Source organism: Crocodylus siamensis, chromosome 2 (assembly GCF_052110815.1).
Source record: "Crocodylus siamensis isolate JL-2025a chromosome 2, ASM5211081v1, whole genome shotgun sequence".
Classification (NCBI taxonomy): Eukaryota; Metazoa; Chordata; order Crocodylia; family Crocodylidae; genus Crocodylus; species Crocodylus siamensis.
Window position 1 is genome coordinate 276,730,831 of NC_143396.1, and position 22,893 is coordinate 276,753,723.

Here is a 22,893-nt window from a genome sequence, read left to right on the forward strand (position 1 = left end):
TTTCATATGTTGTCAAGGTAAGCCAATAATGTTCTGTGCTCTAAGCAGTGTTGTGCATCTTACTAACACAGTAACTGCAACTAACTTCTGGGGGGAATATTAATCACTTCAAAACTAACAAGCTGTAGTGTAGGGTCCACATCTTTATTTACCCCAGTGTAATAAAACAAGAAAAAAATGCCCACACTGCGTGAATCTCATTTCACTGTTGAGTGGCATAAAGGTGTCTGTCCAGTGTTACCCCTAAAGGGTTTACTGCAATTTTCCAGTTCTCTAAAATTTATGTAAAGATGTTCCTTAATACGAACTTTGACCAAAAAAATCCACTGAGGTAAACCGTAATTCTGCAACCAGCGATAAAGAAATGCCTGGGACTTTCAAAACTGGACCATGTGGCCTTAGGGGCCTTATAATAATGGGTCTTTTCTGCTGTATATGATCGACGCTGTGCCAGTAAGGTATAGTTATCATATGTAATGTGTGAAGTACTGATGAATTTTTTACAAATTCCCTCTTTGCCAAGCGCAGAGACACTTGATAGTACCTCCAGGTAGTCAGCTGTTTCTCTAATAAGCATCTGAGTGAGGTATAGAAGGGGTGCGATCACAAGAAGACTATTTAGTATTGGTGACTGAGGTCAGGGAAAATGCTTATGTAAGGTTCCTTTTCATGTCCTGCTGTCACAGGATGTGAAGGTAAGCAGTACCTATTTCATCAGTTTCAGCAGGTCTTGAGTTTTGTAACATATTTTTTTTTAGATCAGACTCGATAAAAATGCTTGAGATCTGGACTCCTGCATAAATATTTTTTTTCTTATTTATTTTCATACAGGAACGAAATAATTGTCTGACAGACTCAAGAGCGCTGAGTGCCAGTCACACTGATTTGGCACGTTGAGGTTCTTGGACAGAAGCTAGCTAAAATTCCTTTGTGAATAAAGAAGCACTGAGACTCAAAGCTTTGGTTCCTCCTCACTCACTATAGGAACATCTAGTTCATAGACTCTGTTGCAATGGACTCTTGTTTTTACTTTTCTAAACAGTGACTATTTGAAATATAGTGTTAGGGAGTATTTTCTTCTAAAGAAAAACATACATATTGCTCATTGCACTGCTATCAGTCATGTTACTTATGTTGACTTCTGTTAAGAGATCTGAATTCCACAGCAGTCAGAAATTGGAAAAATATAACTCTTTAAAATGCATTAACATGCAACAGAGTATAACAGCTTCCAACTGATATTTGAAAACACAGTAAAAATGGAATATGTAGCAGTAAATGTATATAGTGCTGGGACAAGAAAAGTATAAATATGTGCATTGCTGTATAAATTCCCAGTTGTGTGCTGTACTGCTGGGGGGGTTTTCCTTGCATCACTGCTGGTCTCCACTCTAGATACTTCATGTAAAGAACAGAGCTGAAACGTGTGTTCCTTAACCAACAGGTCTAGATACTACACTTTGTCACCAAAACAGTTGGCTGCCTTCACTCCTAGAAGGCATATACAGCAATGCCACTAGCTTTGAAATAAGGCATTTTTGTTGCAGGTTTTACAGTAATCAGTGGAGGGAGAGAGTACTGTGTAGGTTGTTCTGATGAGGGGGGAAATAATCATTATAACCTGTATTTTGTACAGTCGGTGCATATTTAGGCTTTGGGTTGCACCTGTCCCAGAGTAGCTGCTGCTGCTAAGATAAACGTCCATGACTCAGGTTGCTAACTCTTTTCTTGCCTGTCCACTGGAGTTCTTAACTCTTAGCAGCCTTGTTGGGCTGGAAATGCTCCTAATTTTTCTCTGATGATCAAACTCTCTCCTCTTCCTGTTGATGGCACCAGCAGCAAATGAAGCAGGTGACTCTAGGCTGTTATACTGTGAAGAGGACCACTTGTAAAACTCTGCTGATGTTTAAGACATTTGGGTCCCCACTGAGAAAGCATCATGGCTTTATCTAGTGGACAGATCACACTTTTGATCACCCACCCTTGGTTTTTTTCTATATGCAATTAATAGATACCTTGTCTGCATATTGGATTGCTGCTGGAACAGAGTATAGAACATCAAAGTATTTTGTAGACACTAACATTTTTGGTTTGTTTTTCTATGAAACTTGTGATTTTTAAATCAAAACGTATAAGTTTTCATCTTTTTGCAAAGTTTTGCTACTTACATGCAAATTGGAGGAGAAAATAAATGTGTGTCTGTGTATTTGTAACTATAGTTATGGAGCTGGAAAGTACAGAACAACGTTGACACTGGGGAGAAGCTGGACTGCTATGCCAAGATAAGCCTAGCACCAAGGGAAGTGGGATAGAAGGTGGCAGCGGCATTTATTTGTTTAGCTGTGAAATAGTCAGTCAGTCATTAAAATGATAACTTTCTAAATGTCAAAATTTGACCAACTGGCATCTGGTTTTAAAATGTACAATGGCTGATGCGAAAAGGTGTGTATGTAATGCACTTGACTGTGTACTACAAGGTACTTCCTTAGCATCTCTAAAGAAAAAACTGTTAGGTAGAGGGTATGCTCACCATGAAGACTGTTTTAAAATGCTGAGACATGATGCTGCTAATGCATAGAGAGTGTAGTGCAGAGTAGTGCAATTTATCAATGAACCTGAGGGAGAACAAGTTGTTGCTCTACTCTTTTAGACATAGCTAAAGGGGACTTGAGTTTTTTTTTAACATTTTTAAAGAGGTTTTTATATATATTTTTTTTTCCTTTTAGTAAAGTCTCAAACATATTTGTGGATGAATTCAGTGATCTGCTCAAAGTCTGAATGTGCAGCTCTGTAGGACTTGCTAGGCTGGGCAGACGTCCGGGATGGGCGGATGGACATCTCTCCTGTTGTGTACGAGTTGCACAGGCTCACAGCAGAGATCTCCAGCCAGTTGCTGTCTGTCCTACGGTCTGGAACGCCCTGTCCCTTTGGCAGTAACTGTGAGGGGTTTCTGGGGCAGTGGCACCTAACAAACTGCTGTTCCAGCACCTGCACAAAGCCAGTCCAGTAGGAGTGGCACAGGGAAGAGCTTTGCGCAAGTCATTTACACAGAATAAGATGTTTCAGTCCTGTGAAGAGCCTCTATAGGTGTCTGACTTCCTAGAAATTGAGCTAGTCTGAGCGAAACAGAATTTCTCAGTGCAATCTCAGAACTTGTTTCCAAGCCTTTGTCTTTCAAATCTGAATGAAAATAGTTTTGAAACCTCTTATTACAACTGGAATTTGTGTAAATAGAAATTGTTAGAATTATTTAAACATAGGTCGGGCTAGCAAAAATAGGACTATTGTTATGCTCTTGACAACTGACGGCTGTAGTATGGAGCTTCGAGTGTGAGGAACCCTGTTATTGTAGGTTTTTAAGTAGCCCTTGTCCTCCTGAGCTTTCCGGTGTGTCTGGGGTGCTTATAAAGAATTCTTGCAGGGGATGATGAGCATAAAATGTTGGCCTGTAACCCATCAGACAAAACTGCTCCTGCATCAGTTTGCAGAAGTGTGTAATTCTTGCTCGTGCCCATGTTCAGAGACGCATGAATCTCAAGGCAACGTGCTTTCTTAACACAAACCCCTTTAACAGTAGCCAAATGAGAGAAACTGTTGAACAGCACTGCAGTGTTCATCTTAAGCCAATATGCTACTTGCAGTTAAGAACTTTGTAAAGTCTGAAAATAGATCTTAGCCTCAGTTTGTTCTTGTGTTTAAATTATTAAAAACTTACACATCTATTTTGAGTGGCTGTCTGAATTTACCTGGTTCAGGCAGGAATATTTCCATTTTCAGTTTGTTATATTCCCTACCCTGTTCCAGTTCTAGCTGACACCGCATGATGGATGCCTGGGTTGTGACTGGAGAATGGTTCCTGGATCTTGCTGACCAAAAATGAATAGTTAGACCCTCTGAATTGAACGAAGTAGAGGGAAGGTGCAAACCCTGTGCAGCACTTCCCTGCCCTGGTCCCTGCTTGCTCAGTACAGTGGGGTCAACTCAACTAAAAAGTTGAAGATGGATCATTTTAAAGAGGTCCGGTTTCTCCTAATTCTTCCTATGCTACATCAGAGTTATTTCTTCTTGGGATTTAACTTATGAAAGTATCGGACGTAAGAGATTAATGATCCAAAGGTGCTAATCACCCCTGCATATTTCCTGTTACGTTCTAGTTGCTAGCAGTACTGTCAGCATTTTTCTTGAGGTAAGATCTAACGAAATATTGTAAATGTGGCAGTCTCTTTCATAACTGTTAGTTTCTTTTTTGGTCTTTTGACTGAACAAAAGGTTAATTTACTGTTGATCCTCAGCAAAGCATTTAAAACAAACCACAGAAGACCAGCTTTAGATACCTTCTCATTGCACGGCTTTTGCTTTGTTTTTTGTTACTTTTATAGCTAAATGATGGTAATTCATGAAGGTTAAAGCTTGATAAATATCTATGGTTAAACTGTACAATTAATTCCACTGATTTTGAAAACAGGAAACAAGGTATGGCTGCATTTTGTGTGTGTGTTATTAAATGGGGCAGGCAGCGATTCTTCAGAAGTGCGTTTGTAGTGTGATAGGGTCAAAGCGCACTTTAGTTTTTGTTACACAGGTCATTGACTTTGGTCTGAAAGCTGCTAAGAGTTGGGTTCTTGTATTTCCATGGCTGCTGAAATTGAAAGAATACGTACCGCGCGGAAGGTGAGATGTTTACCGTTCTGTTGTACAGATTTTGCATATCGTACAAATGCACACTTGAAATATTAATACAGATGCTCTTTTAAAACTGGTTAGTTTGGGGGGAATTGTGACACTTTAAACTCAATTACTTCGGGGCATTTGCTGCCTCAGTACTTCAAATGGTAATCATCGCCAGGGGGTTATTTTGTTAAAGGCCTTTACAAGGCTAGCTAGTCACCCATGCATGCATGAATTCAGCTCAGAAGGTCTAAGGTACATTGTTTTGAGAAAATGAAGGCTTGTGTTGATAGATAAATGGCAAAACTGTTTATATCCCATTAATTTGTTATAACTTCCAGATAAAGTATTTAAAAAATCATGGCTAAATTTCAGTTATCACTATAGCTACATCTTAGCACTGAAATGACCTAGGACTGCATATTTGGAAATCAGTTATACAACAGCAAAAGCCAAATTAGACCGAGTTGCATACAGTTTGGGATAGACATGGTGAAAATTTCTAAAATAAAAATGAGAAATCTTTGGGGTCTCTCTATATTCATCGGCTGTGTTGTTCTTGAATTTATGGCTGCGAATGTTTGTTTGTTTTATTTTTATTTGAAATGTATGTAAATGTCTTACAGAATTTAGAGACGATAGTACAATAGTTAAATAGAGCTGAGGTTCTATGATGAAATCACAAAGGGTATTTTATGTATCTGTGGGATGAGAGATCAGTAGCATCCTAAAGGATAATTATGGCACTTTTTCTTTTTAGGAAGAACTGACAAAGATTTTTAGCTTTCAGATGTGTGGACTGGATTATAAAAACAAACGAATGAACAGAAAACCCACATAGTTTAAAAACTTCCAAGACTGACTTCAGGGCTTTGTATCTGTCACTAAGTATCTTACCCTTTCTTACAAGTGCTGAAGGAGAACTCTGAATTCAGCTGAGAGATAAGAATTAAAAAGCTTCTTTAAAAGAAACCTTTAAATGTAAGAGCAGTAATTCACTGAGATTTAAACACAGAACTTGGTATGAAATAAAAATGGAGGGTTTTTAGCCAGCTCAACTGTGTGTGTCACACTAGTTTTGTAATGCACTTTTCCTTATGACCATCATTTTCTTTGCAGAGAACAATAGCGTTGTCTTGCTGTTCTAGTTTTCAAAAGCAACCTGTTCCAAGAAGTGCATATTGTTTTCTTTGAGCGCCTCTTGTTTGTATCGTGTTACAGAGCTGTGGTCTGATTTGAAGCTGTTTAGACATTTCTAAAGTGTCGTGTAGCATTTATTTGCAAAGTGCAAAAATAAAATATTTAAATGGAGTCTTAACAGTAGTTGTATATGTTAAATTGGTAAGGTTTGTGCATTTTCGAGTGTAAATCATGTAAAGCATGTAGTGTGGACGTTTCCTGTACAGAAGCAAACCTCAGCTGTGAAACCCGAAGATGAATAAAGTTGTATAAAGGGAAGGTTTCTAAATAAAAGTGCATTTCTTACTTAACAGAAGAGGCTACCACTGGAACAGCTAGGACTTGCAGTGGAGAATTACCCAGTCTTAAATTCTGCTGAAATAAATTTGCCTTCTAGCTCCCCCTGAAATAACTGCTTAGTAAAGCCAACTTTCCTGGGTTTGATGCATCTTGACATGTCTTGGATTCGAGTGTACTAATTATGCAACCACATTGTTACAAGGCATATAGTTCTAAATTACACAAACCCTAAAAACAGGTAAAGCAGAATAAACAAAATACAAAGCCTCTTCTCTTCAAATACTATCTAGAAATTTGTAGCTTAAAATTGGACTGAAAGTCAAATAGATTTTCTAAGTTGGGTTTTGCATGGCTGTTGCAGTCCTGGATCATACTGGTTGCAATGATGTTTAGACAAGGTCCACCAGGTTCCTCTGCTGTGGAATATTCTTACAGGGGACGAAATCACTTATGTCCCCTGAGTTTGAGCTGCTGGTATTGCCACTTGTGTTCCCAGGCTTTGCAGTTGTGCAGGGGTCCCTGATGCATTAATTATGTCTTTATTATGGTCATCTTTGGGGCCTGCATCTTCCTAACCATTCCCACCTGACTTTCTAGACCAAAAAGTCAGTACCACTGGTATTAGCAGAACACAGCAGTTCCAGATGTGATGCGCACAATTCTCCAGATATGTTGTAGTTTAAGAAGAAAAATCTGCTTAAAGGAAGTCCCTACACCTATTTTATTTGGATGTAAAGAATTGGGTAGCTGTGTTAGTCTGAAATTAGGTAAAAGGTTAGAAGACTAACCAGTTACGTTACTAACCAGTCTGAAATAGCACCCTGCCCTACCTTCTGCCATGTAGATGTAGCTTGGGCCTAGACTAAGAGCTGCTCTGACATGCTTACCGAAACAGCAACGATCAGCCTCTCTAATAATGTGTGTGAGGACAGGGCACTGTAGTCGATCTTACACTTCAGTTTTTAAAATGACCTGACCAAAGCAGCTTTTGGATTCTTGGGAATGCGGTGTTCAATAGCCCCACCACACTTTTTTCCCCTGCAAAGAGCTAGTGACTAGAATCAAGTAAAACAGACTAGACCTGTGATACTAGACACTACCAAGTTTGTGAACAGGAAAAAGTATGTAACTGTAACATAAATTGAACTGTGCTTTTTGATAAAACTCAAATTATTCATTTGGTGAATATGTTTGCTGCTAGGAGATGGAAGGTTGTGTAGATCTGGAACCATGAAGGGATATTCTATACTTGAGAGATCACGCTTTTCCAGATGGAAATGACACTCACTTTACTGCTGTCCTACAGAACCCTGTAACGGAAACATATTAAAAAGCAACTCCCTGCGTTCTGTTGCTGTGGTGCAGTAACATACGACTGTAATTCACCAATTGTGCAGTATGGTAAAAGTGGTTATGAACTAACACCCATGGAGCAAAATCCTTCCCTTCCCTTTGTTTCCAATCATTTGCATGTGACCACAAACTTCTGGGTGTAACATCTCTTGCACTGCATGGGTTAATGAAAGCAGGCTACAATGCTTCAGCAACTCTGACTAGAGCATGTAGGCAACTGTTGATCCTCTGGACTATGGTGTACACGGAAGAGGTCCATGACAATCAAAGCAAGACCATCAACATGTACGCCTAGGCAAGAGTATGGACGAGTGGAGGCTGCCCAAGATCTGGCATCCCCCCTTCAGATCACTGAGACAGAATCTGAAGGCCAGGCCAAGTCCAGGTGGTTGGTGCCTTGGCAGCTGTAGCTTCGGCCAGAGAGCAACATCATTGCTGCTGAATGCCTTAGGGCATGTTTCTGTCAGGGTGATGTTCCTTTGTGCTTTTCCAACCAAGGAGTACTTACAAGGCAGTGGGGGAATAGGGTTTTGAGGTCTATACTCACTTTACTCCGGAGGCTGCAACACTGGTATTTTAAAGAAACTACCCCATCACACATAGCCCTGCCACATTTCCACTAGGCCCTTCAGTTGGAGGCAGGTTACCAGGACTGGAATAGGTAAATGAGAAACATCTGAGAAACACTGGCCCTTTCACTCAAGTGCTGCTGGGAGGGCATGGGGGGGGGTGCATGCCCCTAGATCAGCAGGGTAGGCTGTGGGGCACTGCAGGCTGGTGCCAGGGCAGTGCCGGGCTGTTCTGGGCAGGGGTGTTAAGCCAGGCTGGGAAGATGTTGGGGGGAACCTGCAGCCCCTCCCATAGCCCCGCTCCCAGTGCCGCTGCCTCTGGCTCTGGCTCGTCCAGGGGCACTGGTGGACAGCTTCCACTGCTGTGCTTATTGTGGGGGAACCAGGGGGTGGGGTATGTGCCCCCCCCACACACCCACCCACCCTTGGCTCCCTTGCACTGCACCCCTGGATGAACCACTGGGCTCCACTTGTCCCAGGACCCTGCTTATCCAGGTCCACGCTCATGGTGAATGGGGCCTCAGCTGGGCCAGGTCTTGGGACAATCTCTACAGAGCAGGAGGGAGTGGGGCGGAGTGAATGATTCACCCCTGCCCCTGCCTCACTCCTTCCTGCATTGTGGGGGTCTTAAGCCCTAGCTCCACTCCTCCCTCACCACTGTGGGGGAGGGGCAAATTAAGGCCCCCCCAAGGTGAGGGAGGGAGTGGGGCAGGGGCTGGGGTCAGTGGGGCCCTGGCTGGGCTAGGTGGTGGAATAAGTGGAAGCCTGGGGGGCACTCTTGGGCTTCTACTTGTCCCACCACCCAGCCTGGCCAGGGCCCCACTCACCTCTGTATAACCTTTTTAGCTCTTTGACAATGCAGACCAGTATCTGGCAAAATCTTTGAGAAAATCATCAAGGCTCACATTTGTGAGAGCCCGGCAGGACAAATTATGCTGAGGGGAAACCAGCACGGGTTCGTGGCAGGTAGATCGTGCCTGACCAATCTAGTCTCTTTTTATGACCAGGTCACAAAACGCCTCGACGCAGGAGGAGGGGTGGATGTCGTATACTTGGACTTCAGGAAGGCCTTTGATACGGTATCCCACCCCATACTGGTGAACAAGTTAAGGGGCTGTGACTTGGATGACTGCACAGTCCGGTGGGTGGAGAATTGGCTGGAGGGTCGCACCCAGAGAGGTGTGGTGGATGGGTCGGTTTCGACCTGGAAGAGTGTGGGCAGTGGGGTCCCGCGGGGCTCGGTGCTTGGACCGATACTCTTTAATGTCTTCATCAGCGACTTGGACGAGGGGGTGAAATGTACTCTGTCCAAGTTTGCAGATGACACTAAGCTATGGGGCGAAGTGGACACGCCGGAGGGCAGGGAGCAGCTGCAAGCAGACCTGGACAGGTTAGACAAGTGGGCAGAAAACAACAGAATGCAGTTCAACAAGGAGAAATGCAAAGTGCTGCATCTAGGGAGGAAAAATGTCCAGCACACCTACAGCCTAGGAAATGACCTGCTGGGTGGCACGGAAGTGGAAAGGGATCTTGGAGTCCTAGTGGACTCCAAGATGAACATGAGTCGGCAGTGTGACGAAACCATCAGAAAAGCCAATGGCACTTTATCGTGCATCAGCAGATGCATGACAAATAGGTCCAAGGAGGTGATACTTCCCCTCTATCGGGCGCTGGTCGGACCGCAGCTGGAGTACTGCGTGCAATTCTGGGCGCCGCACTTCACGAAGGATGCGGATAATCTGGAGAGGGTCCAGAGAAGGGCCACTCGTATGGTTAAGGGCCTGCAGGCCAGGCCCTACGAGGAGAGATTAGAGAAACTGGACCTTTTCAGCCTCCGCAAGAGAAGGTTGAGAGGCGACCTGGTGGCTGCCTATAAGTTCGTCAGGGGGGCACAGAAGGGAATTGGTGAGTATTTATTCACTAAGGCGCCCCCGGGGGTTACAAGAAATAATGGCCACAAGCTAGAGGAGAGCAGATTTAGATTGGATATTAGGAGGAACTTCTTCACAGTTCGAGTGGCCAAGGTCTGGAACGGGCTCCCAAGGGAGGTGGTGCTCTCCCCTACCCTGGGGGTATTCAAGAGAAGGTTGGATGTGTATCTGGCTGGGGTAATGTAGGCCCAGCACTCTTTCCTGCTTATGCAGGGGGTCGGACTCGATGATCTATTGAGGTCCCTTCCGACCCTAGCATCTATGAATCTATGAATCTAGTAACAGTTGCAAAGATGCAGACAACCTATCAAACTCTTCTCTTCTCTGATTAGTCTCTCAGGTGGAAGGTTCGTAATCATAAAGCTAGATACAGACATTGAATCTCATCCCAAGGCTGCGTATATCCATAAAAAACTTTTATTGCTGGAATATTGTATGTACATATTGGGCAATCCCACATAAATACCTGAAGGGAAATGCCTTTCATTGGTATGAATTACTGAAGCGGATCCCTGTAACATTTTCACAGTGGGCTTTTTATACCTATTCCCTTGACCCCTTCCAAATTTACTGTATAGAGGCAAAAAGATATAGGCAGATGAGGAGCAAAAACTACTCTTAAAGTTCTCACACCTCCAGGATGCTGCAGTGCAGGTCTCTGCAAATACTCTGCCTGTGGTGTTCGGCTGACCATCAATCTCATCAACAGTTGATTGGACCATGTTATCCCAAGTGCTGGAGAAACTCTCTCATCCAATGAGCTAGAAGAAAAACATAAGTAAACTTTACATGCATAAAAACTTGATGTTTCGCACTATACCCAGTAGGAGTCTGCAAGTAAACATCCACTAGAAATTAAACTCCCCTAGTCTTTTAAATTGTTTTGCTACCTTAATGTCGTGCTCTAGAGACTGAGGGCTGGAACACTGGGTGACTGTGCTTTCTGCACATCCTCACTCTAGCTATGCCTGTGCCATAGAAGTGGAAATCAGATTTTTCTTTTCCTTAGCAGTACCTCAGGTGTGCTCTAGCCCCTCCTATCCTTATGCTCAGTGCTGCGGGGAAACAGGCCGTGCATTCTTCTCAACCTTTCAGCTGCTTTTGGTCCACATTAGTGAGGCTTCCAAGGGATTATTCCATTGTCATCCTCATTAGATGGTTATCAGGACCTGATGCAAATGTGGGAGGAAGTAAGCTGGTCTCTCGCTGGTTGACACTGCAGCACTGACTCCATGGAAGAGAAGACTCAAAAACTCAAGTCTTAAGGGTGACTGCTTCAGCCAGAATTTAAAAAGCATCTTTGCATCTCAGGAAGAAAAAGGCCCTACAGAAGTTGTTTTCTAGCCTCCATCACTGATCTCATAAAACGTATCACTTGGATTTGCACTACCACCATTACACCATCTGAATAGACCTCCAGGATATCTATTTTCCTACTGCCCTAACAGGAAGGGCCCATAGATACCTCAGATATGTACTGCTCAGGAACACTGCTCATCCGACAGAGCCTATTTGTAATCCCAAGAGTCTCCACCCTGGTTCTCGTAGTAGCCATGTACTTCAGACAGCAAGAGGCAGCAGTCAGTTAATCTGTACCAAGGCAACAGGCAAGGGAGAAGGCCCTTCTCCTAGCTGCTGTTCTGACACCTTCTTCAACACGACACAAATGTTCCACCCTTTACAACTGTTGGTAAGTCCTAAGTCTAATTTGTCTCCACATAAAAAAAGATTATAAGTCTTTGCATGCTGACCGCCAGCTCTTGGCCACGTGCAAGCGCTCCATTTCTACAAGGAGAATCGCAGTTCTCCAGGTAGAAACCCCAGCATACAAATGTTCACAAAAGTTTCTCCCAGACTAAGACTGGCAGTTCCAGGAGAAAATTAACCCACCTGTAACCTGGCAGAAGTTGCTCCCGGGAGAGTTTCTTATACTTCTGCATTTCTCTAGCAGCTATTTCAACTATACTGTAACATCTGCTACATCTTTTAAACATGCACCCTTGCCCATGAGCTTGGTCAAAGTCCATCTACCTTTTCTCATCCAGCAGTTCTGAAATTCCTCGAATGACTGACCAAAAGATTTCTGCCTCACAGGGGAACAAACTTGGTTCTCATGTGTCAGAGGAGGTTGCCTTTTGAACCCATTGTTCCATCTTTCCATGGAAGTGAATTTTCTAAACAGCTACAGTTGTTGCAAGAAAAATCAACAAGATCCAATCCCTTGAGGTGGATCCTGTATACACTGGACTCTAGCCAGATAATGTCCTTAAGAACCCACCTCAAGTTCTTACCCAAGACAGTCACTGAATTCAGCCCCCATCAGCATTTTAAATTGGGGACATCAGTTACTCTTTGCCACAATGAGTCCAAAATCCATCTCCAGATATGTAGGCACTGCTGTGGAGCTGTCTACAACAAGGGTGTCCATCTGGACAAACAGTCAAAGGAGTTAGAGCTGTTACCCATAAGCAGAGCTCTCTGAACTATGTTTTTCATATCTATAGATCACTCTGCTCCTTAATCATGTGCAATTTAGACTCTTAAACCACTTCCCTGGAAAGATGGAACAATGGATTGAAAAATTAAACAGAATATAGCGTGTTTTTCTCTTTATCCCCTCAGTACAGTGGATGAGAAAGGGCAGAGCTATGAATACCCTTCAGGTACTGCTAAAGTAAAGAAGGTCTCCAAACTCAAATATTAGGGTGTATGCCCCCCACACTGAGGAGCTGCATGCAGACAACAGATTTTGAAAAACTTCAGTTACTGATGGGTAACTTCTTTGCCTTGACAAATCCTCTCTGTTTCATGAAAAATTACCATAGTCATATCCAAGTATCTGTCAGCCATTTGAAAAATAACAGGGATGTCTACTCCTGCAACACTGTGGGAGGGAGTGGATTTCACAGTTTTCTTTTCTCAATTTATCATTTATAACATTTGTTTTGGAGGAAAGCAGAAATAATATTCCAGCGGACAGCTAGAAAATAACCTTACCAAAGAGTTTTATCTTCTGCACAGCTGACAGACCATTGACTTACACAACTACACAATTCAGGGCACATCTCCCCTAGAAAAGTATGTTCATCTTTGACTCCTTACTCAAGCAACAGGGAATACTGTCATTAGCCATATAAATATGTAGGCGTTATCTGAACCCTGTCAAGTTCGTGGGCCTCAAAAATATCTTGTGGGAATGAAATTCTATTATTACGTCTCAACAGGCTTCAAAAAAGATGCAAAGAGTGTTTTATTTTATATACACACAAAAAGATATAAACCTTCCTGTGCCAAGCTGCAAACTGGACATCAAGTCCTGGAGACTAAGGAAAAACGATCATTATTCCCTAAATGCATACCAGGGAATTTCTTCTACTTCTCACTGCAGCAGGGACAGATTTCTAGCAGCTACAGAAAACTGAACTAGATGGTCCACTGGTCTGCTGTGGCAAAACAATTACACTCCTTTATAAGTTGCATTTAGGACACACTGACGCAAGGGAGACAAACATAGGGTGAAGTCATCTTTCTGAATTAACTTGCATATCAGTGTGCAGAAAACCACTTACCTAAAACTGCACTGAGCTATGTTTGTCTCACTCACTGCATCAGTTACCTAAATCATAAAATACAAAGTGTCAGTAAAGGTGCTCTATGAATACATATTTGCATTTATCAAAAGCAAGTTTATTTAATTGCAGATGACTTAAGCCAACTCAAATGCTTGCTTATTCAAGCCTGAAGCTGAACTGGACTGGAGGATAGCAAAGATAATAAAAGGCTTGGAAAGCAAGTCATACAAGGAGAAGCTAAAGAAGCTAGGTGTGTTCAGCTTGTGAAAAAGGCAGTTAAGAGGGGATATGATAACAGTCTTCAAATGATTGACGGGATGCCATAAAAAAGAGGGAAAACACCTTTTCTCTCTTGCTGCAGAGTAAGATGCAAACTACTGCCCTGAAATTGCAGCAAAGTTGGTTTAGACTGGAGATCAGGAAAAACTTCTTCAGTGTCACAGTAGCGCAGCAGTGCACTGGACTGCCTAGGGAAGTTGGTGACTCTCCATCCCTGGAGGTGTTCAAGAAGAGGTTGGACACCGTTGGTTGGGGTGTTTTAGGTATAGCTGTGCCTATGTTCTGTCTTGGGTATTCCCCATGCTTCTGGGCTTGGGTGGTTGCTACATGGGGCTAGAAGGAAACTCCTATGATTAATACTCAAATTCTGAAACGTCCTGATTACCTACTGCCTAACCCCGGAGAAGCCTGAAGTCCACGGGGTTTAAGTTTATTCTAGCAAAGTTCCCTGGGAACCCAATGATCTGCTTCTGGGCATGCCCAAAACTGCCTAATTCCCGACACTGCTGAACAGCTGCACAACTGAGCCCCACTGGGAGCTAGAAACTAGGTTTTCCTCTCATAACATGCATACCACAAAGGCCCTCATGTAAGCCACGGCAGGAGGAGGCAGTGATGGTTGTGCACTTTCACCCAATAGTTCAATATTTAGAGCACTCTCCCATTGGATTACAGGAAAGAAAGGCCGGAAAGCACCTCCCAAAATCATCTAGTCTAGCCTCCTGCTCTACACAGGACCATGCCTGACTAAACTATCCCAGCCAAGTCTGTCTAACCTGCTTTTGAAAGTTTCTAAGCATGGATACTCCACAACTTGTCCAAGTAGCCTGATCCCAATACCTGGCCACTCTCATCTCAGGGTATGGGTGTACTGGCTTCCTCTGCCCAAGAAGAGTTTTACTGGCATGGCCAATGTAAGTGAGGGCTCTAAGCACAGAGTAAGAGGATATTTTTGAGATAGGCTTCTCTCATTCCTTCTTGCTGAAGCCATTCCACTTTGCATGGAATAACTCATTATGTACCCGAGGGAGGGTGGTCACAACTCTAATTCAATATAACTTGCTCCCAAACATTTTGGACCACTGCCAGCCCTCAGACAACGTCTGTATGCCCTTATCAGACTCTTAAAGGTGCACAAGTCCAGGTAACACCACAGTCCACTTCTCATGGCCTGATGGACCGCTATTTGGTAACCCCAACCCAACGACTGGGGCACTCAACCTGGGTTACACTGGAAGACCTGGGATACAGTCCAGTGAATACCAGGTGTTTAAGTGCTGCAATAGCAAATACTTAAGCACTTTCATGCATCTTGCCCTTGGTCTGGATTACTCAGGAGACTCTGCCCCTGTGACTCTCACACTAGCCAAGATTTCTGAAGAGACCTTTGAAGGATACATCAACCTCCTTCAGCTTTCAGAAGTCCACAAAACAGACCCTCATCACCAAGCTCTTCAGGGAACAGGCCAAAACGCTGGAATCTGAGAGGCCCGATTTCCCTTTTAACAGGTAAAAGCACTCGAGTCAAACCCCAAATTCTTAAGTCACTGATTACTCAAGACAACATCTGGCTTGCTTGCTGATGCCTTACCAAAAGGAACATCCAAGTTACAGCTCAAAAAACATATCCTAATGCACCAGGCAAGATGTGCTTTGCACATCCTACTTCTTGAACCAGAAGCAGTGTCACTGCCTTAAAGTAGTACTTGGCTCTGCTGAGAGACTGCATAGTGCAGTGAATGTATAATTCTGACTTGCCTCCCCAAAAAACTCTTCTCTACCTATGATGCCAATTCACTGAAAATAAACTACCCTCTCTTGAAAAAACAAAACATTACCTGTGTAGCCAAAACTACAAACCCAAAAAGTATTTCACATCCTCTGCTCCTAGAAGATGGGTGAGAATCAACACCAGTGAGAGAAGGCACTGGAGAAATTCTTCCCATACTACTGCCAAGATACCCAGGAACCTTTCTTCACTGCACCTATGGAAATTGCTACAAGCAATACAAAACATTGCTGCATTTGTTTGAGCATAAAATAAATGTACATGTTCCTGCAGAAAGTTGTTGGCTTCCCTTTGGTTTCTGATTCTTCTACTCGGCCCATTCAATGGTTCTGCACGGTAGGAAGTATTTTCTGACTTCATACCTGATTGATGCACACTATTGGAGTCCTGAATCTCGTACTTAAACGATGAAGCTGTGCTCCAAATGTCTGCAAATACTGAGCTTTCACAACAGAATCTTGTGCTCCAAATTCACATCGAAACAAAGCAGCAATAGAGTCGATGATCACAAGGCGTACCATGCCTCTTGCAAGCAGCAAGGGGATTCTTTTTGTAATGCAGCTGGAGAAGGTGTCCTACCGCAAAACACAAAACCATTCAGCATTAAAGCTGGTTAGGATATATATAGCTTCCTATACAATTCTACCATTTATGGAACTGTATTCATTAATTAAAGGAGATGAAAGGCTGGCTGAACTTACACCATCTGTAGCCAATGGAAGTCTTTAGGGTTTCATAGTAAGTTATGGCAACATTTCTCACAGGGTTTTCAGTCATTCACAAAGCTCCAAAAAACAAAGAACTCACTAGTGCGATCTTGAGCTACTACTTTTGGCAGTCAAGCTCTCAATAAGCGGATGGGACTTGACTTGAGAGTAGTCAAAGTCCTCAGCGTATTAATAAGTGACAAGGCACTGACAATGGATCTGCGATAGCACAATATACCGTTGCTATATTAAACTATATTAACCAAAACTATTAGACGTTAACAATATCTGAGATCCCTTGTTCATGCAGAATTCTATCCAAGTGTTTCTTAAGTCCCCAGAACATTTCTGGTAATGGGTTATTCTCTACTGGATGTCTGTCAAGTAGTTTAACCTCCTTCTATCACAAGTTAAAGGTCTTTATCTTGGCAAGGAAGACTCACTGACAAGGCTGCACTCATTGACAGGGCTCAGTGTCCCCGTCACTGACCCACAGCTGCTGGGGGTGGCCTCACCCCCGCAGCCCAGCTTGGCCCCAACGTACAGCCTCGTCCAGGGCTGAGTGAGGCCAGTCCAGGCCACCCCGACAGCTGCAGCTCAGTGACAGCCGCTCCACCCACCCCAACTGGGCTGGGCAGCACTACAGAGCCCACCCTCCCATAGTGGGGGGGCAGGGGGAGAAGGAGGGGGAAGAGCCCCTCCAGCACTGAACAGAGCCCCCTCCCCACCCCATGGCAGGAGAAGCAGGGGGAAGAGCCCCCCTCCGGGAGCCAGGCAGCCTTGAAGAGCCCCCCCTCCCCACCCCAGGGGGGGAGAAGAAGGAGGAGGAGACCCCCCCCACCTCCACAGAGTGCCCTCCCCCACCATGGGGGGAAAGGAAGAGGGGGAAGAGTCCCCCCCCCAGCACTGAACAGAGCCCCGCTCCCCACCCCATGGCGTGGGGAGAGGAGCAGGGGAAAGAGTTCCTGTCCAGAGGTGGGGCAGCCTCCTAGAGTCCCCCTCCCCACCCCATGGCAGCAGGGAGGGAGGAGGAAGAGCCCCCCCGCCCCCCCCAGGACCAAACAGTGCCCCCCTCCCTGCCCTACAGCAGTGGGGGAAAGGGAGGAGGGGGAAGAGTAGCCCCCTGGGGCCGGGCAGCGCTGTGTGCTGGGATTGCTCCTGACAGTCAGGAAGCCACTGAGGTGAGCAGAGTTCTCCCTCTTCCCCCACCTCCCAAGCCCTGCAGGCCAAGGCTGGGGTTTAAACCCCTCCTCAGTCTTACTCAGGCTTGCCCAAGCCTGGCCATGCCTTCCCTCTCCCAGCTCAGCTTCCCTGTGGAAGGGAAGGGAGGGCTGCTCTAGCGCCCTTGGGCTTCTGGCCTGAGCCACTGTAGCCATGTGTCCACATTTCTGAAATGAAAAGATAACATCTATCCACTTGCAACCTGGTTCAATCTCTGCAGGCTAGACTAACCTGCAAAGATTGAATCAATTCAGGCTCGGGCTTTTTGAATGTCTGTCCCTAGCTAACTCATAGCCACGTACCTTGCTTTTATTGAGGGCCAAGCTACTGCCACATATCACAGTGGAAGAAGAAAATGCACATGGACGAATACCACAGAGCAGCTGTGCAAACCTCAGCCTTTTTTACCATGCAGTTATTTGTTCATGTATCACTGCCTTAAATATGAGGATTGTTCCATTTTACGGAACAATGAAGTTGAGCTGGATTTCTTTAAATAGCTCCTTACCTTTCCCTGAGGAAACAAGTAGAGCTTTACAGAGGGCGCAGATAGCAGCAGTTGACCCATTTGGGACAGGAGGAGAAGCAACACTTGGAGCAACTGTCACAATAGGCACATTTATTTATGTGCCGTCCATTCAGGTTTCTACTTCAACGGTTACAATTTCTCATGGAGTTGCTTGCCTTACCAATGTGCGTAACATTTTATCTTTGGGGGTGCTCAGGAGCTATGCATCTCTCATCACAACCTGTTTTCTCATCTGCTGTTATAGTTTCATAGTTTGTAGGGTCGGAAGGGACCTGAGCAGATCGTCTAGTCCGACCCCCTGCCATGGCAGGAAAGAATACTGGGGTCAAATGACCCCAGCAAGATGTTCATCTAACCTCCTCTTAAACACCCCCAGGGTAGGAGCCTGCACCACTTCTCTTGGAAGCTGGTTCCAGACCCTAGCCTGACTGTGAAGTAGCGCCTCCTGATATCTAACCTAAATCTACCCTCTGCCAGCTTGTGACCGTTATTCCTGGTCACTCCTGAGAAGTAATATGCAGACTTCCTCTAATATTTAAGACTTTACCAATATCCCACAAGAGGGAAGCATGATGGGCTGGACCAATTGCATGGTTAAACAGCACGGAGTGAGCATGTCATTTAGAACAGAGGTCACAGTAACACCTATGATGCACTGTGTGCTTTTACATTTGCACCAAGCCATGAAAAAATTTCCCGTTCTAGTATTTTTAACAACTGTACTTTTACCCCTTAGAGAACATTATAAATTACATTCGCCATTGAGTGAAAGATGATGCTTTGTTCCAAAAACATGCTATGTTCTGATATGTTACTCATGAATATGGAAGGATTTACCAGGGCATGCAAACAGTACTTAAGGAACTCAATCATCTTAGCTAGATATGTTAAAGACTAAATAATTATTCATAACAGTTCATTAACATAATGGTGGCCATAAGCAAATTACTGGGAATGCTTCTAAGAAGACTCAGATGTAGAAAAATGGCCCTATTTTTAAAGGAATTAGGTTTTTCTTTTAAACTGTATCTTTAAATGCTGTGGAGCATTAAATAAAACGACACAGTAATTTTCTCCCAAGCAACTTTTTAACTAATACAACTTATATATGAGCAAGCTTATTTAAGCTAGGAAAGTTCAATCACTCGTTTCCCCATACAGATGGTGTGTTAAACAAGGGCAGTTACTCTACTTATCATTCCTAAGGATTATTCCTAAGGAATTAAGTATAAAAGCAGAATATTTTTTTCAGTAGAAAGGTCTCAGTCCTGAACTGAATGCAGACCCTCACTGACCTCCAAAGATGTTCTACCTGAGGACAGGGGACCTATGCTAATATGTCCCAATATAGGATCAAGACCTCAGCAACTACTTCCAGATTTCCTAAGACTTAAACATTACTCGAGTCTCTTTAAGTCTTAGCAGAGGTAACAAACTTCACAGTTGAAGCTACATTTTTTAAAGTTCTGAAGACACAGAAAGGAGGAATTCAAAATTTCTTTTGACTCATCAAAATAAAATCACAACATTTTGTGTGCAATTGCTGTGATTTATTTCACACCTGTATTGTCGGTATTAATTGCTGTTTGCAAAGTCACTGTCTGTAGCCTTTTCTTGCCCTTGGTAACTTTAGCCTCTCATCTTACTTTATAAGACTAGTATGCATATAGCCTTTTGCTATCCTGGGGTCTGCTATTTATTACAGAGCAGCTTAGAGAACAAACAATGGAAATGATAACAAGCGCATACAGTTTGCAGATGGGTTCTTTGGATTTGTCAAGAATAAATAGGAACAGAAATATTCAGCTGTATTTGTATGCAATTTTAAAAAGGGATGACCCTGTAAAATTGTTTTCTTTCTAATATTCCAACACTAAGCCCACCAGGCTACCTACCATTAAACTAAGCTTATGTTTACCTTTAACTCATGCAAGTTGTCCCACACACATCCTTAAAACTCAGTTCCAATACAGTATTTACAATGTGCCCCCACCCCAATATGCATGCACTTGTAATGTGGCCACTGTTTATCCAGTTGACCCAGGTCATCTCATTGTTACTCTTCATGCCATTCCCTCACATCTGCTTGTATTATCAATGTGTCAGGTCTGGGACAGGGACATCTTTTTATTATGTATTGTTCAGTGCATGGATCTGTGAGGTGCTGGATTCTCTAGGCACTAAAGCAAATCAAACAACAAGGATGCTTTTGGCATGCTACAGCAAGTGCACTGGATCATGTAAAAAGCTGCAGACTAGTCTTTAAATATCTCCTAACCTTGTCAAAGTGAAATTCAGTATGAGACAAACTCTTATCACTTACATCAATCTCTACAGTTTGAAGAGATTAAGAAACTGGCATTCACAGCAAATCACCTTAATTATCTGTAGTCTTTACAAGCTCTCCTACCTCAGTCAGGACCCTGAACTATAAGTTAACATCCCCACTAACCGATTTAGTGTTCTGAGTAATAAATAAGTTGCACTGATACTTACTAGGTCTGCTGCATGCTCAATGAAAATGCCATTTCCAAATCTTATTTTCTGAATGATCTCAAGTGGAACCTCTGCTCTCAGTTTGTGTTGTTGATCAACCAGTTGCTGCAAACGTTTACTTGGGAAAACATCTTCTGTACAAACGTAGACAGCTCCTGTAATCAAACAACACGATCTCCAATGTTACACAATGGCTCATGCAAACTTACTTTTTTTTCTGTTTTTAACACCACACCCTCAGGTTAGGAAGTATTTTCTTAGAGAAAAACTTCTCACATAATGTAAGCACTGTTAAATGGAAGTGCTCTAAGTCCACACTTGCTGGCTCATAGAAGGTATACAACCTCTAGTTTCACAAAACCTTGTCTGCAATTTCCACTAGCCCATAACACTTCTGGAGTGACTGCATAACAGCTGTCTAGCATTTAGGAATAGCCCTGAATGAACATGTTATCAAGATCACACTGTGCCCCATGAAAAATGCACAATACTGCATATCGTTTACCTTATTCCAGTAACTGATGAATACCGCTATTCTTAACTTTTACAGGTATCAGCTTTACAAATGGATGCATGCTTTTGCCACCCTTTGCACACCAGAAATTGCATCAATCCCTCCCTAAATTTAGACAGAACCCATCTCCCAAACACCCTCTGAATTGCTTCTCCTGAAAACAGTAGTTATTGAATACAAAGGATCCATCATCAGCTAAAGCAAGCTTACTATGAAGGATACATATTTCATATTATTGTTACCTTTCTTGCCTGTATTCTGCAATTCTTTTATACAACTTTATAAACTAACCACTGTTGTCCTCCTGCTTTGCTTATGGCAAGTTGGCTGTGGGACAGGGTTGATTGCGAAGTTTCCGTAAGAGGCTAGACAAGGAATTGTCTGGGTTGTTTGGATAGGCATGATCCTGCCTCAGGCAGGGGGGTGGACCAGATAATCTCCAGAGGTCCCTTCCGGCCCTACTTGCCTATGATTCCATCATGTCAAAAGAGTAGGAAAGAAAAATCAAGAATTTCATCTACAACATTGGCTAAAACTCTCTGAAAATAGCAGATACTCATTACAGGCAGCTCCCTGCATATGAGGATTTATCCCCTCTCAGGGAAATATCTCCAGCTGGTACAAAGCACAGCAGCCTGCGTGTCCGAGTACAAGACACCTCAGTGATCCTCACTTGCTCTCCACTCCGGTTTGCAATAAAGTCCATCTTCCCATCCGCAAGGACTCCCCCTCCCCGCCTACACGCCACAGGAACAATGCGATCGTCATTTAATAACAAGGGAGCTCAAGAATGCAGGAGGCAGGCTCTCAAATTCGGGCAGATTTGCAGATTTCAAAGCCAGATAGAACCATTTTGCTTCTCTATGCAACTAGGGGCCTGCTGAAGTCAAGGTGGCTGCCGGCCCATTTCGCGTGTAGATCGTGGGGCCAGCAACCATTTTCGTGGGCCAAGCACAGCAGCCCCTCCACCATGCCTCTGATTGACTGAGGACCCCCAGTGGTCCTGCTCCTCACTGCTAATTGGCTTTGAGAGCGGTTCATCATGATGCCCCTTGCCATCACCTGGGGGAGAGGTGGGGTCATATGATGGGCAGCCCTCACAGCCAATCAGCAGCAAGGGGCAGCAGCTGTCCTGCTGTGCCAGCAGCCCCACTCTTCCCTTCCCTGGCTGCAGTGGCCAGAAGGACTCTTGGCTCCCCAGAGGGAGGCAGCGTTTTATTTTTGGCAAGTTTTTTCTTTCAGGGAACCCACCAAAAGCACGGAACCCATGCTTTTTCATGAAACCAGCCTGAAATCACAGTTTCCATGAAAATCACAAAATTGTGATTTCAGTAGATCCCCATACATAACACAGGGCACAGAATTTCATGATTCTTCCTTAGTAGATGAGCATGACCACACACCTCACTTTGTTCAAAATGAAACTCATTCTCTCAGCTTGTACGTTCTTCATTCAGAGATATACATCCCACCAATTCCTTCACATGCAAACATTTTGTTAAAAAAAAACATTCCAGTTATTTCTCCGATAATCTGGAAAGCTCCTTATTTTAAATATGTAGGTGAGAGTAAGTGATAATGGTAAGTATCTAAAATAAAATACCTAAAAAAAGAAAAAAACCCAAAACCTGGAGAGTGCCATATTGATTTGATATTCAATCTGTTGATATTCAAATACTATAATATTTGTACCATGCAGTCTAGAAAATGAACAACGTCTCTTCACAAATGTTTACTTTTGAATAATACAATTGTTTTTGGTCTCATTAAGGCAGAGTTTCAGGGA

The 22,893-nt window shown here is 43.6% G+C and overlaps 2 protein-coding genes across 12 annotated transcripts in view; one reads left to right on the forward strand and one right to left on the reverse strand.

The window, feature by feature from the left end:
* KLC1 (kinesin light chain 1) overlaps window positions 1-6,126 on the forward strand; it is a 57,036-nt gene extending 50,910 nt beyond the window's left edge. For all 6 annotated transcript variants that reach the window (XM_090034111.1, XM_090034110.1, XM_090034108.1 and 3 more), the window contains one exon: window positions 832-6,126. In XM_090034111.1, coding sequence (XP_089890237.1) covers window positions 832-897 — 66 coding nt within the window. In that variant the 3' untranslated portion in view covers window positions 898-6,126. The remainder of the gene's footprint in view (window positions 1-831) is intronic.
* A 4,269-nt stretch (window positions 6,127-10,395) lies between these two features.
* XRCC3 (X-ray repair cross complementing 3) overlaps window positions 10,396-22,893 on the reverse strand; it is a 28,245-nt gene continuing 15,747 nt past the window's right edge. For all 6 annotated transcript variants that reach the window (XM_090034118.1, XM_090034119.1, XM_090034121.1 and 3 more), the window contains 4 exons: window positions 20,594-20,748; window positions 16,003-16,215; window positions 13,570-13,616; window positions 10,396-10,761 (listed from right to left, as the gene is read on the reverse strand). In XM_090034118.1, the coding sequence (XP_089890244.1) occupies window positions 10,524-10,761; window positions 13,570-13,616; window positions 16,003-16,215; window positions 20,594-20,748 (653 nt within the window). In that variant the 3' untranslated portion in view covers window positions 10,396-10,523. The remainder of the gene's footprint in view (window positions 10,762-13,569; window positions 13,617-16,002; window positions 16,216-20,593; window positions 20,749-22,893) is intronic.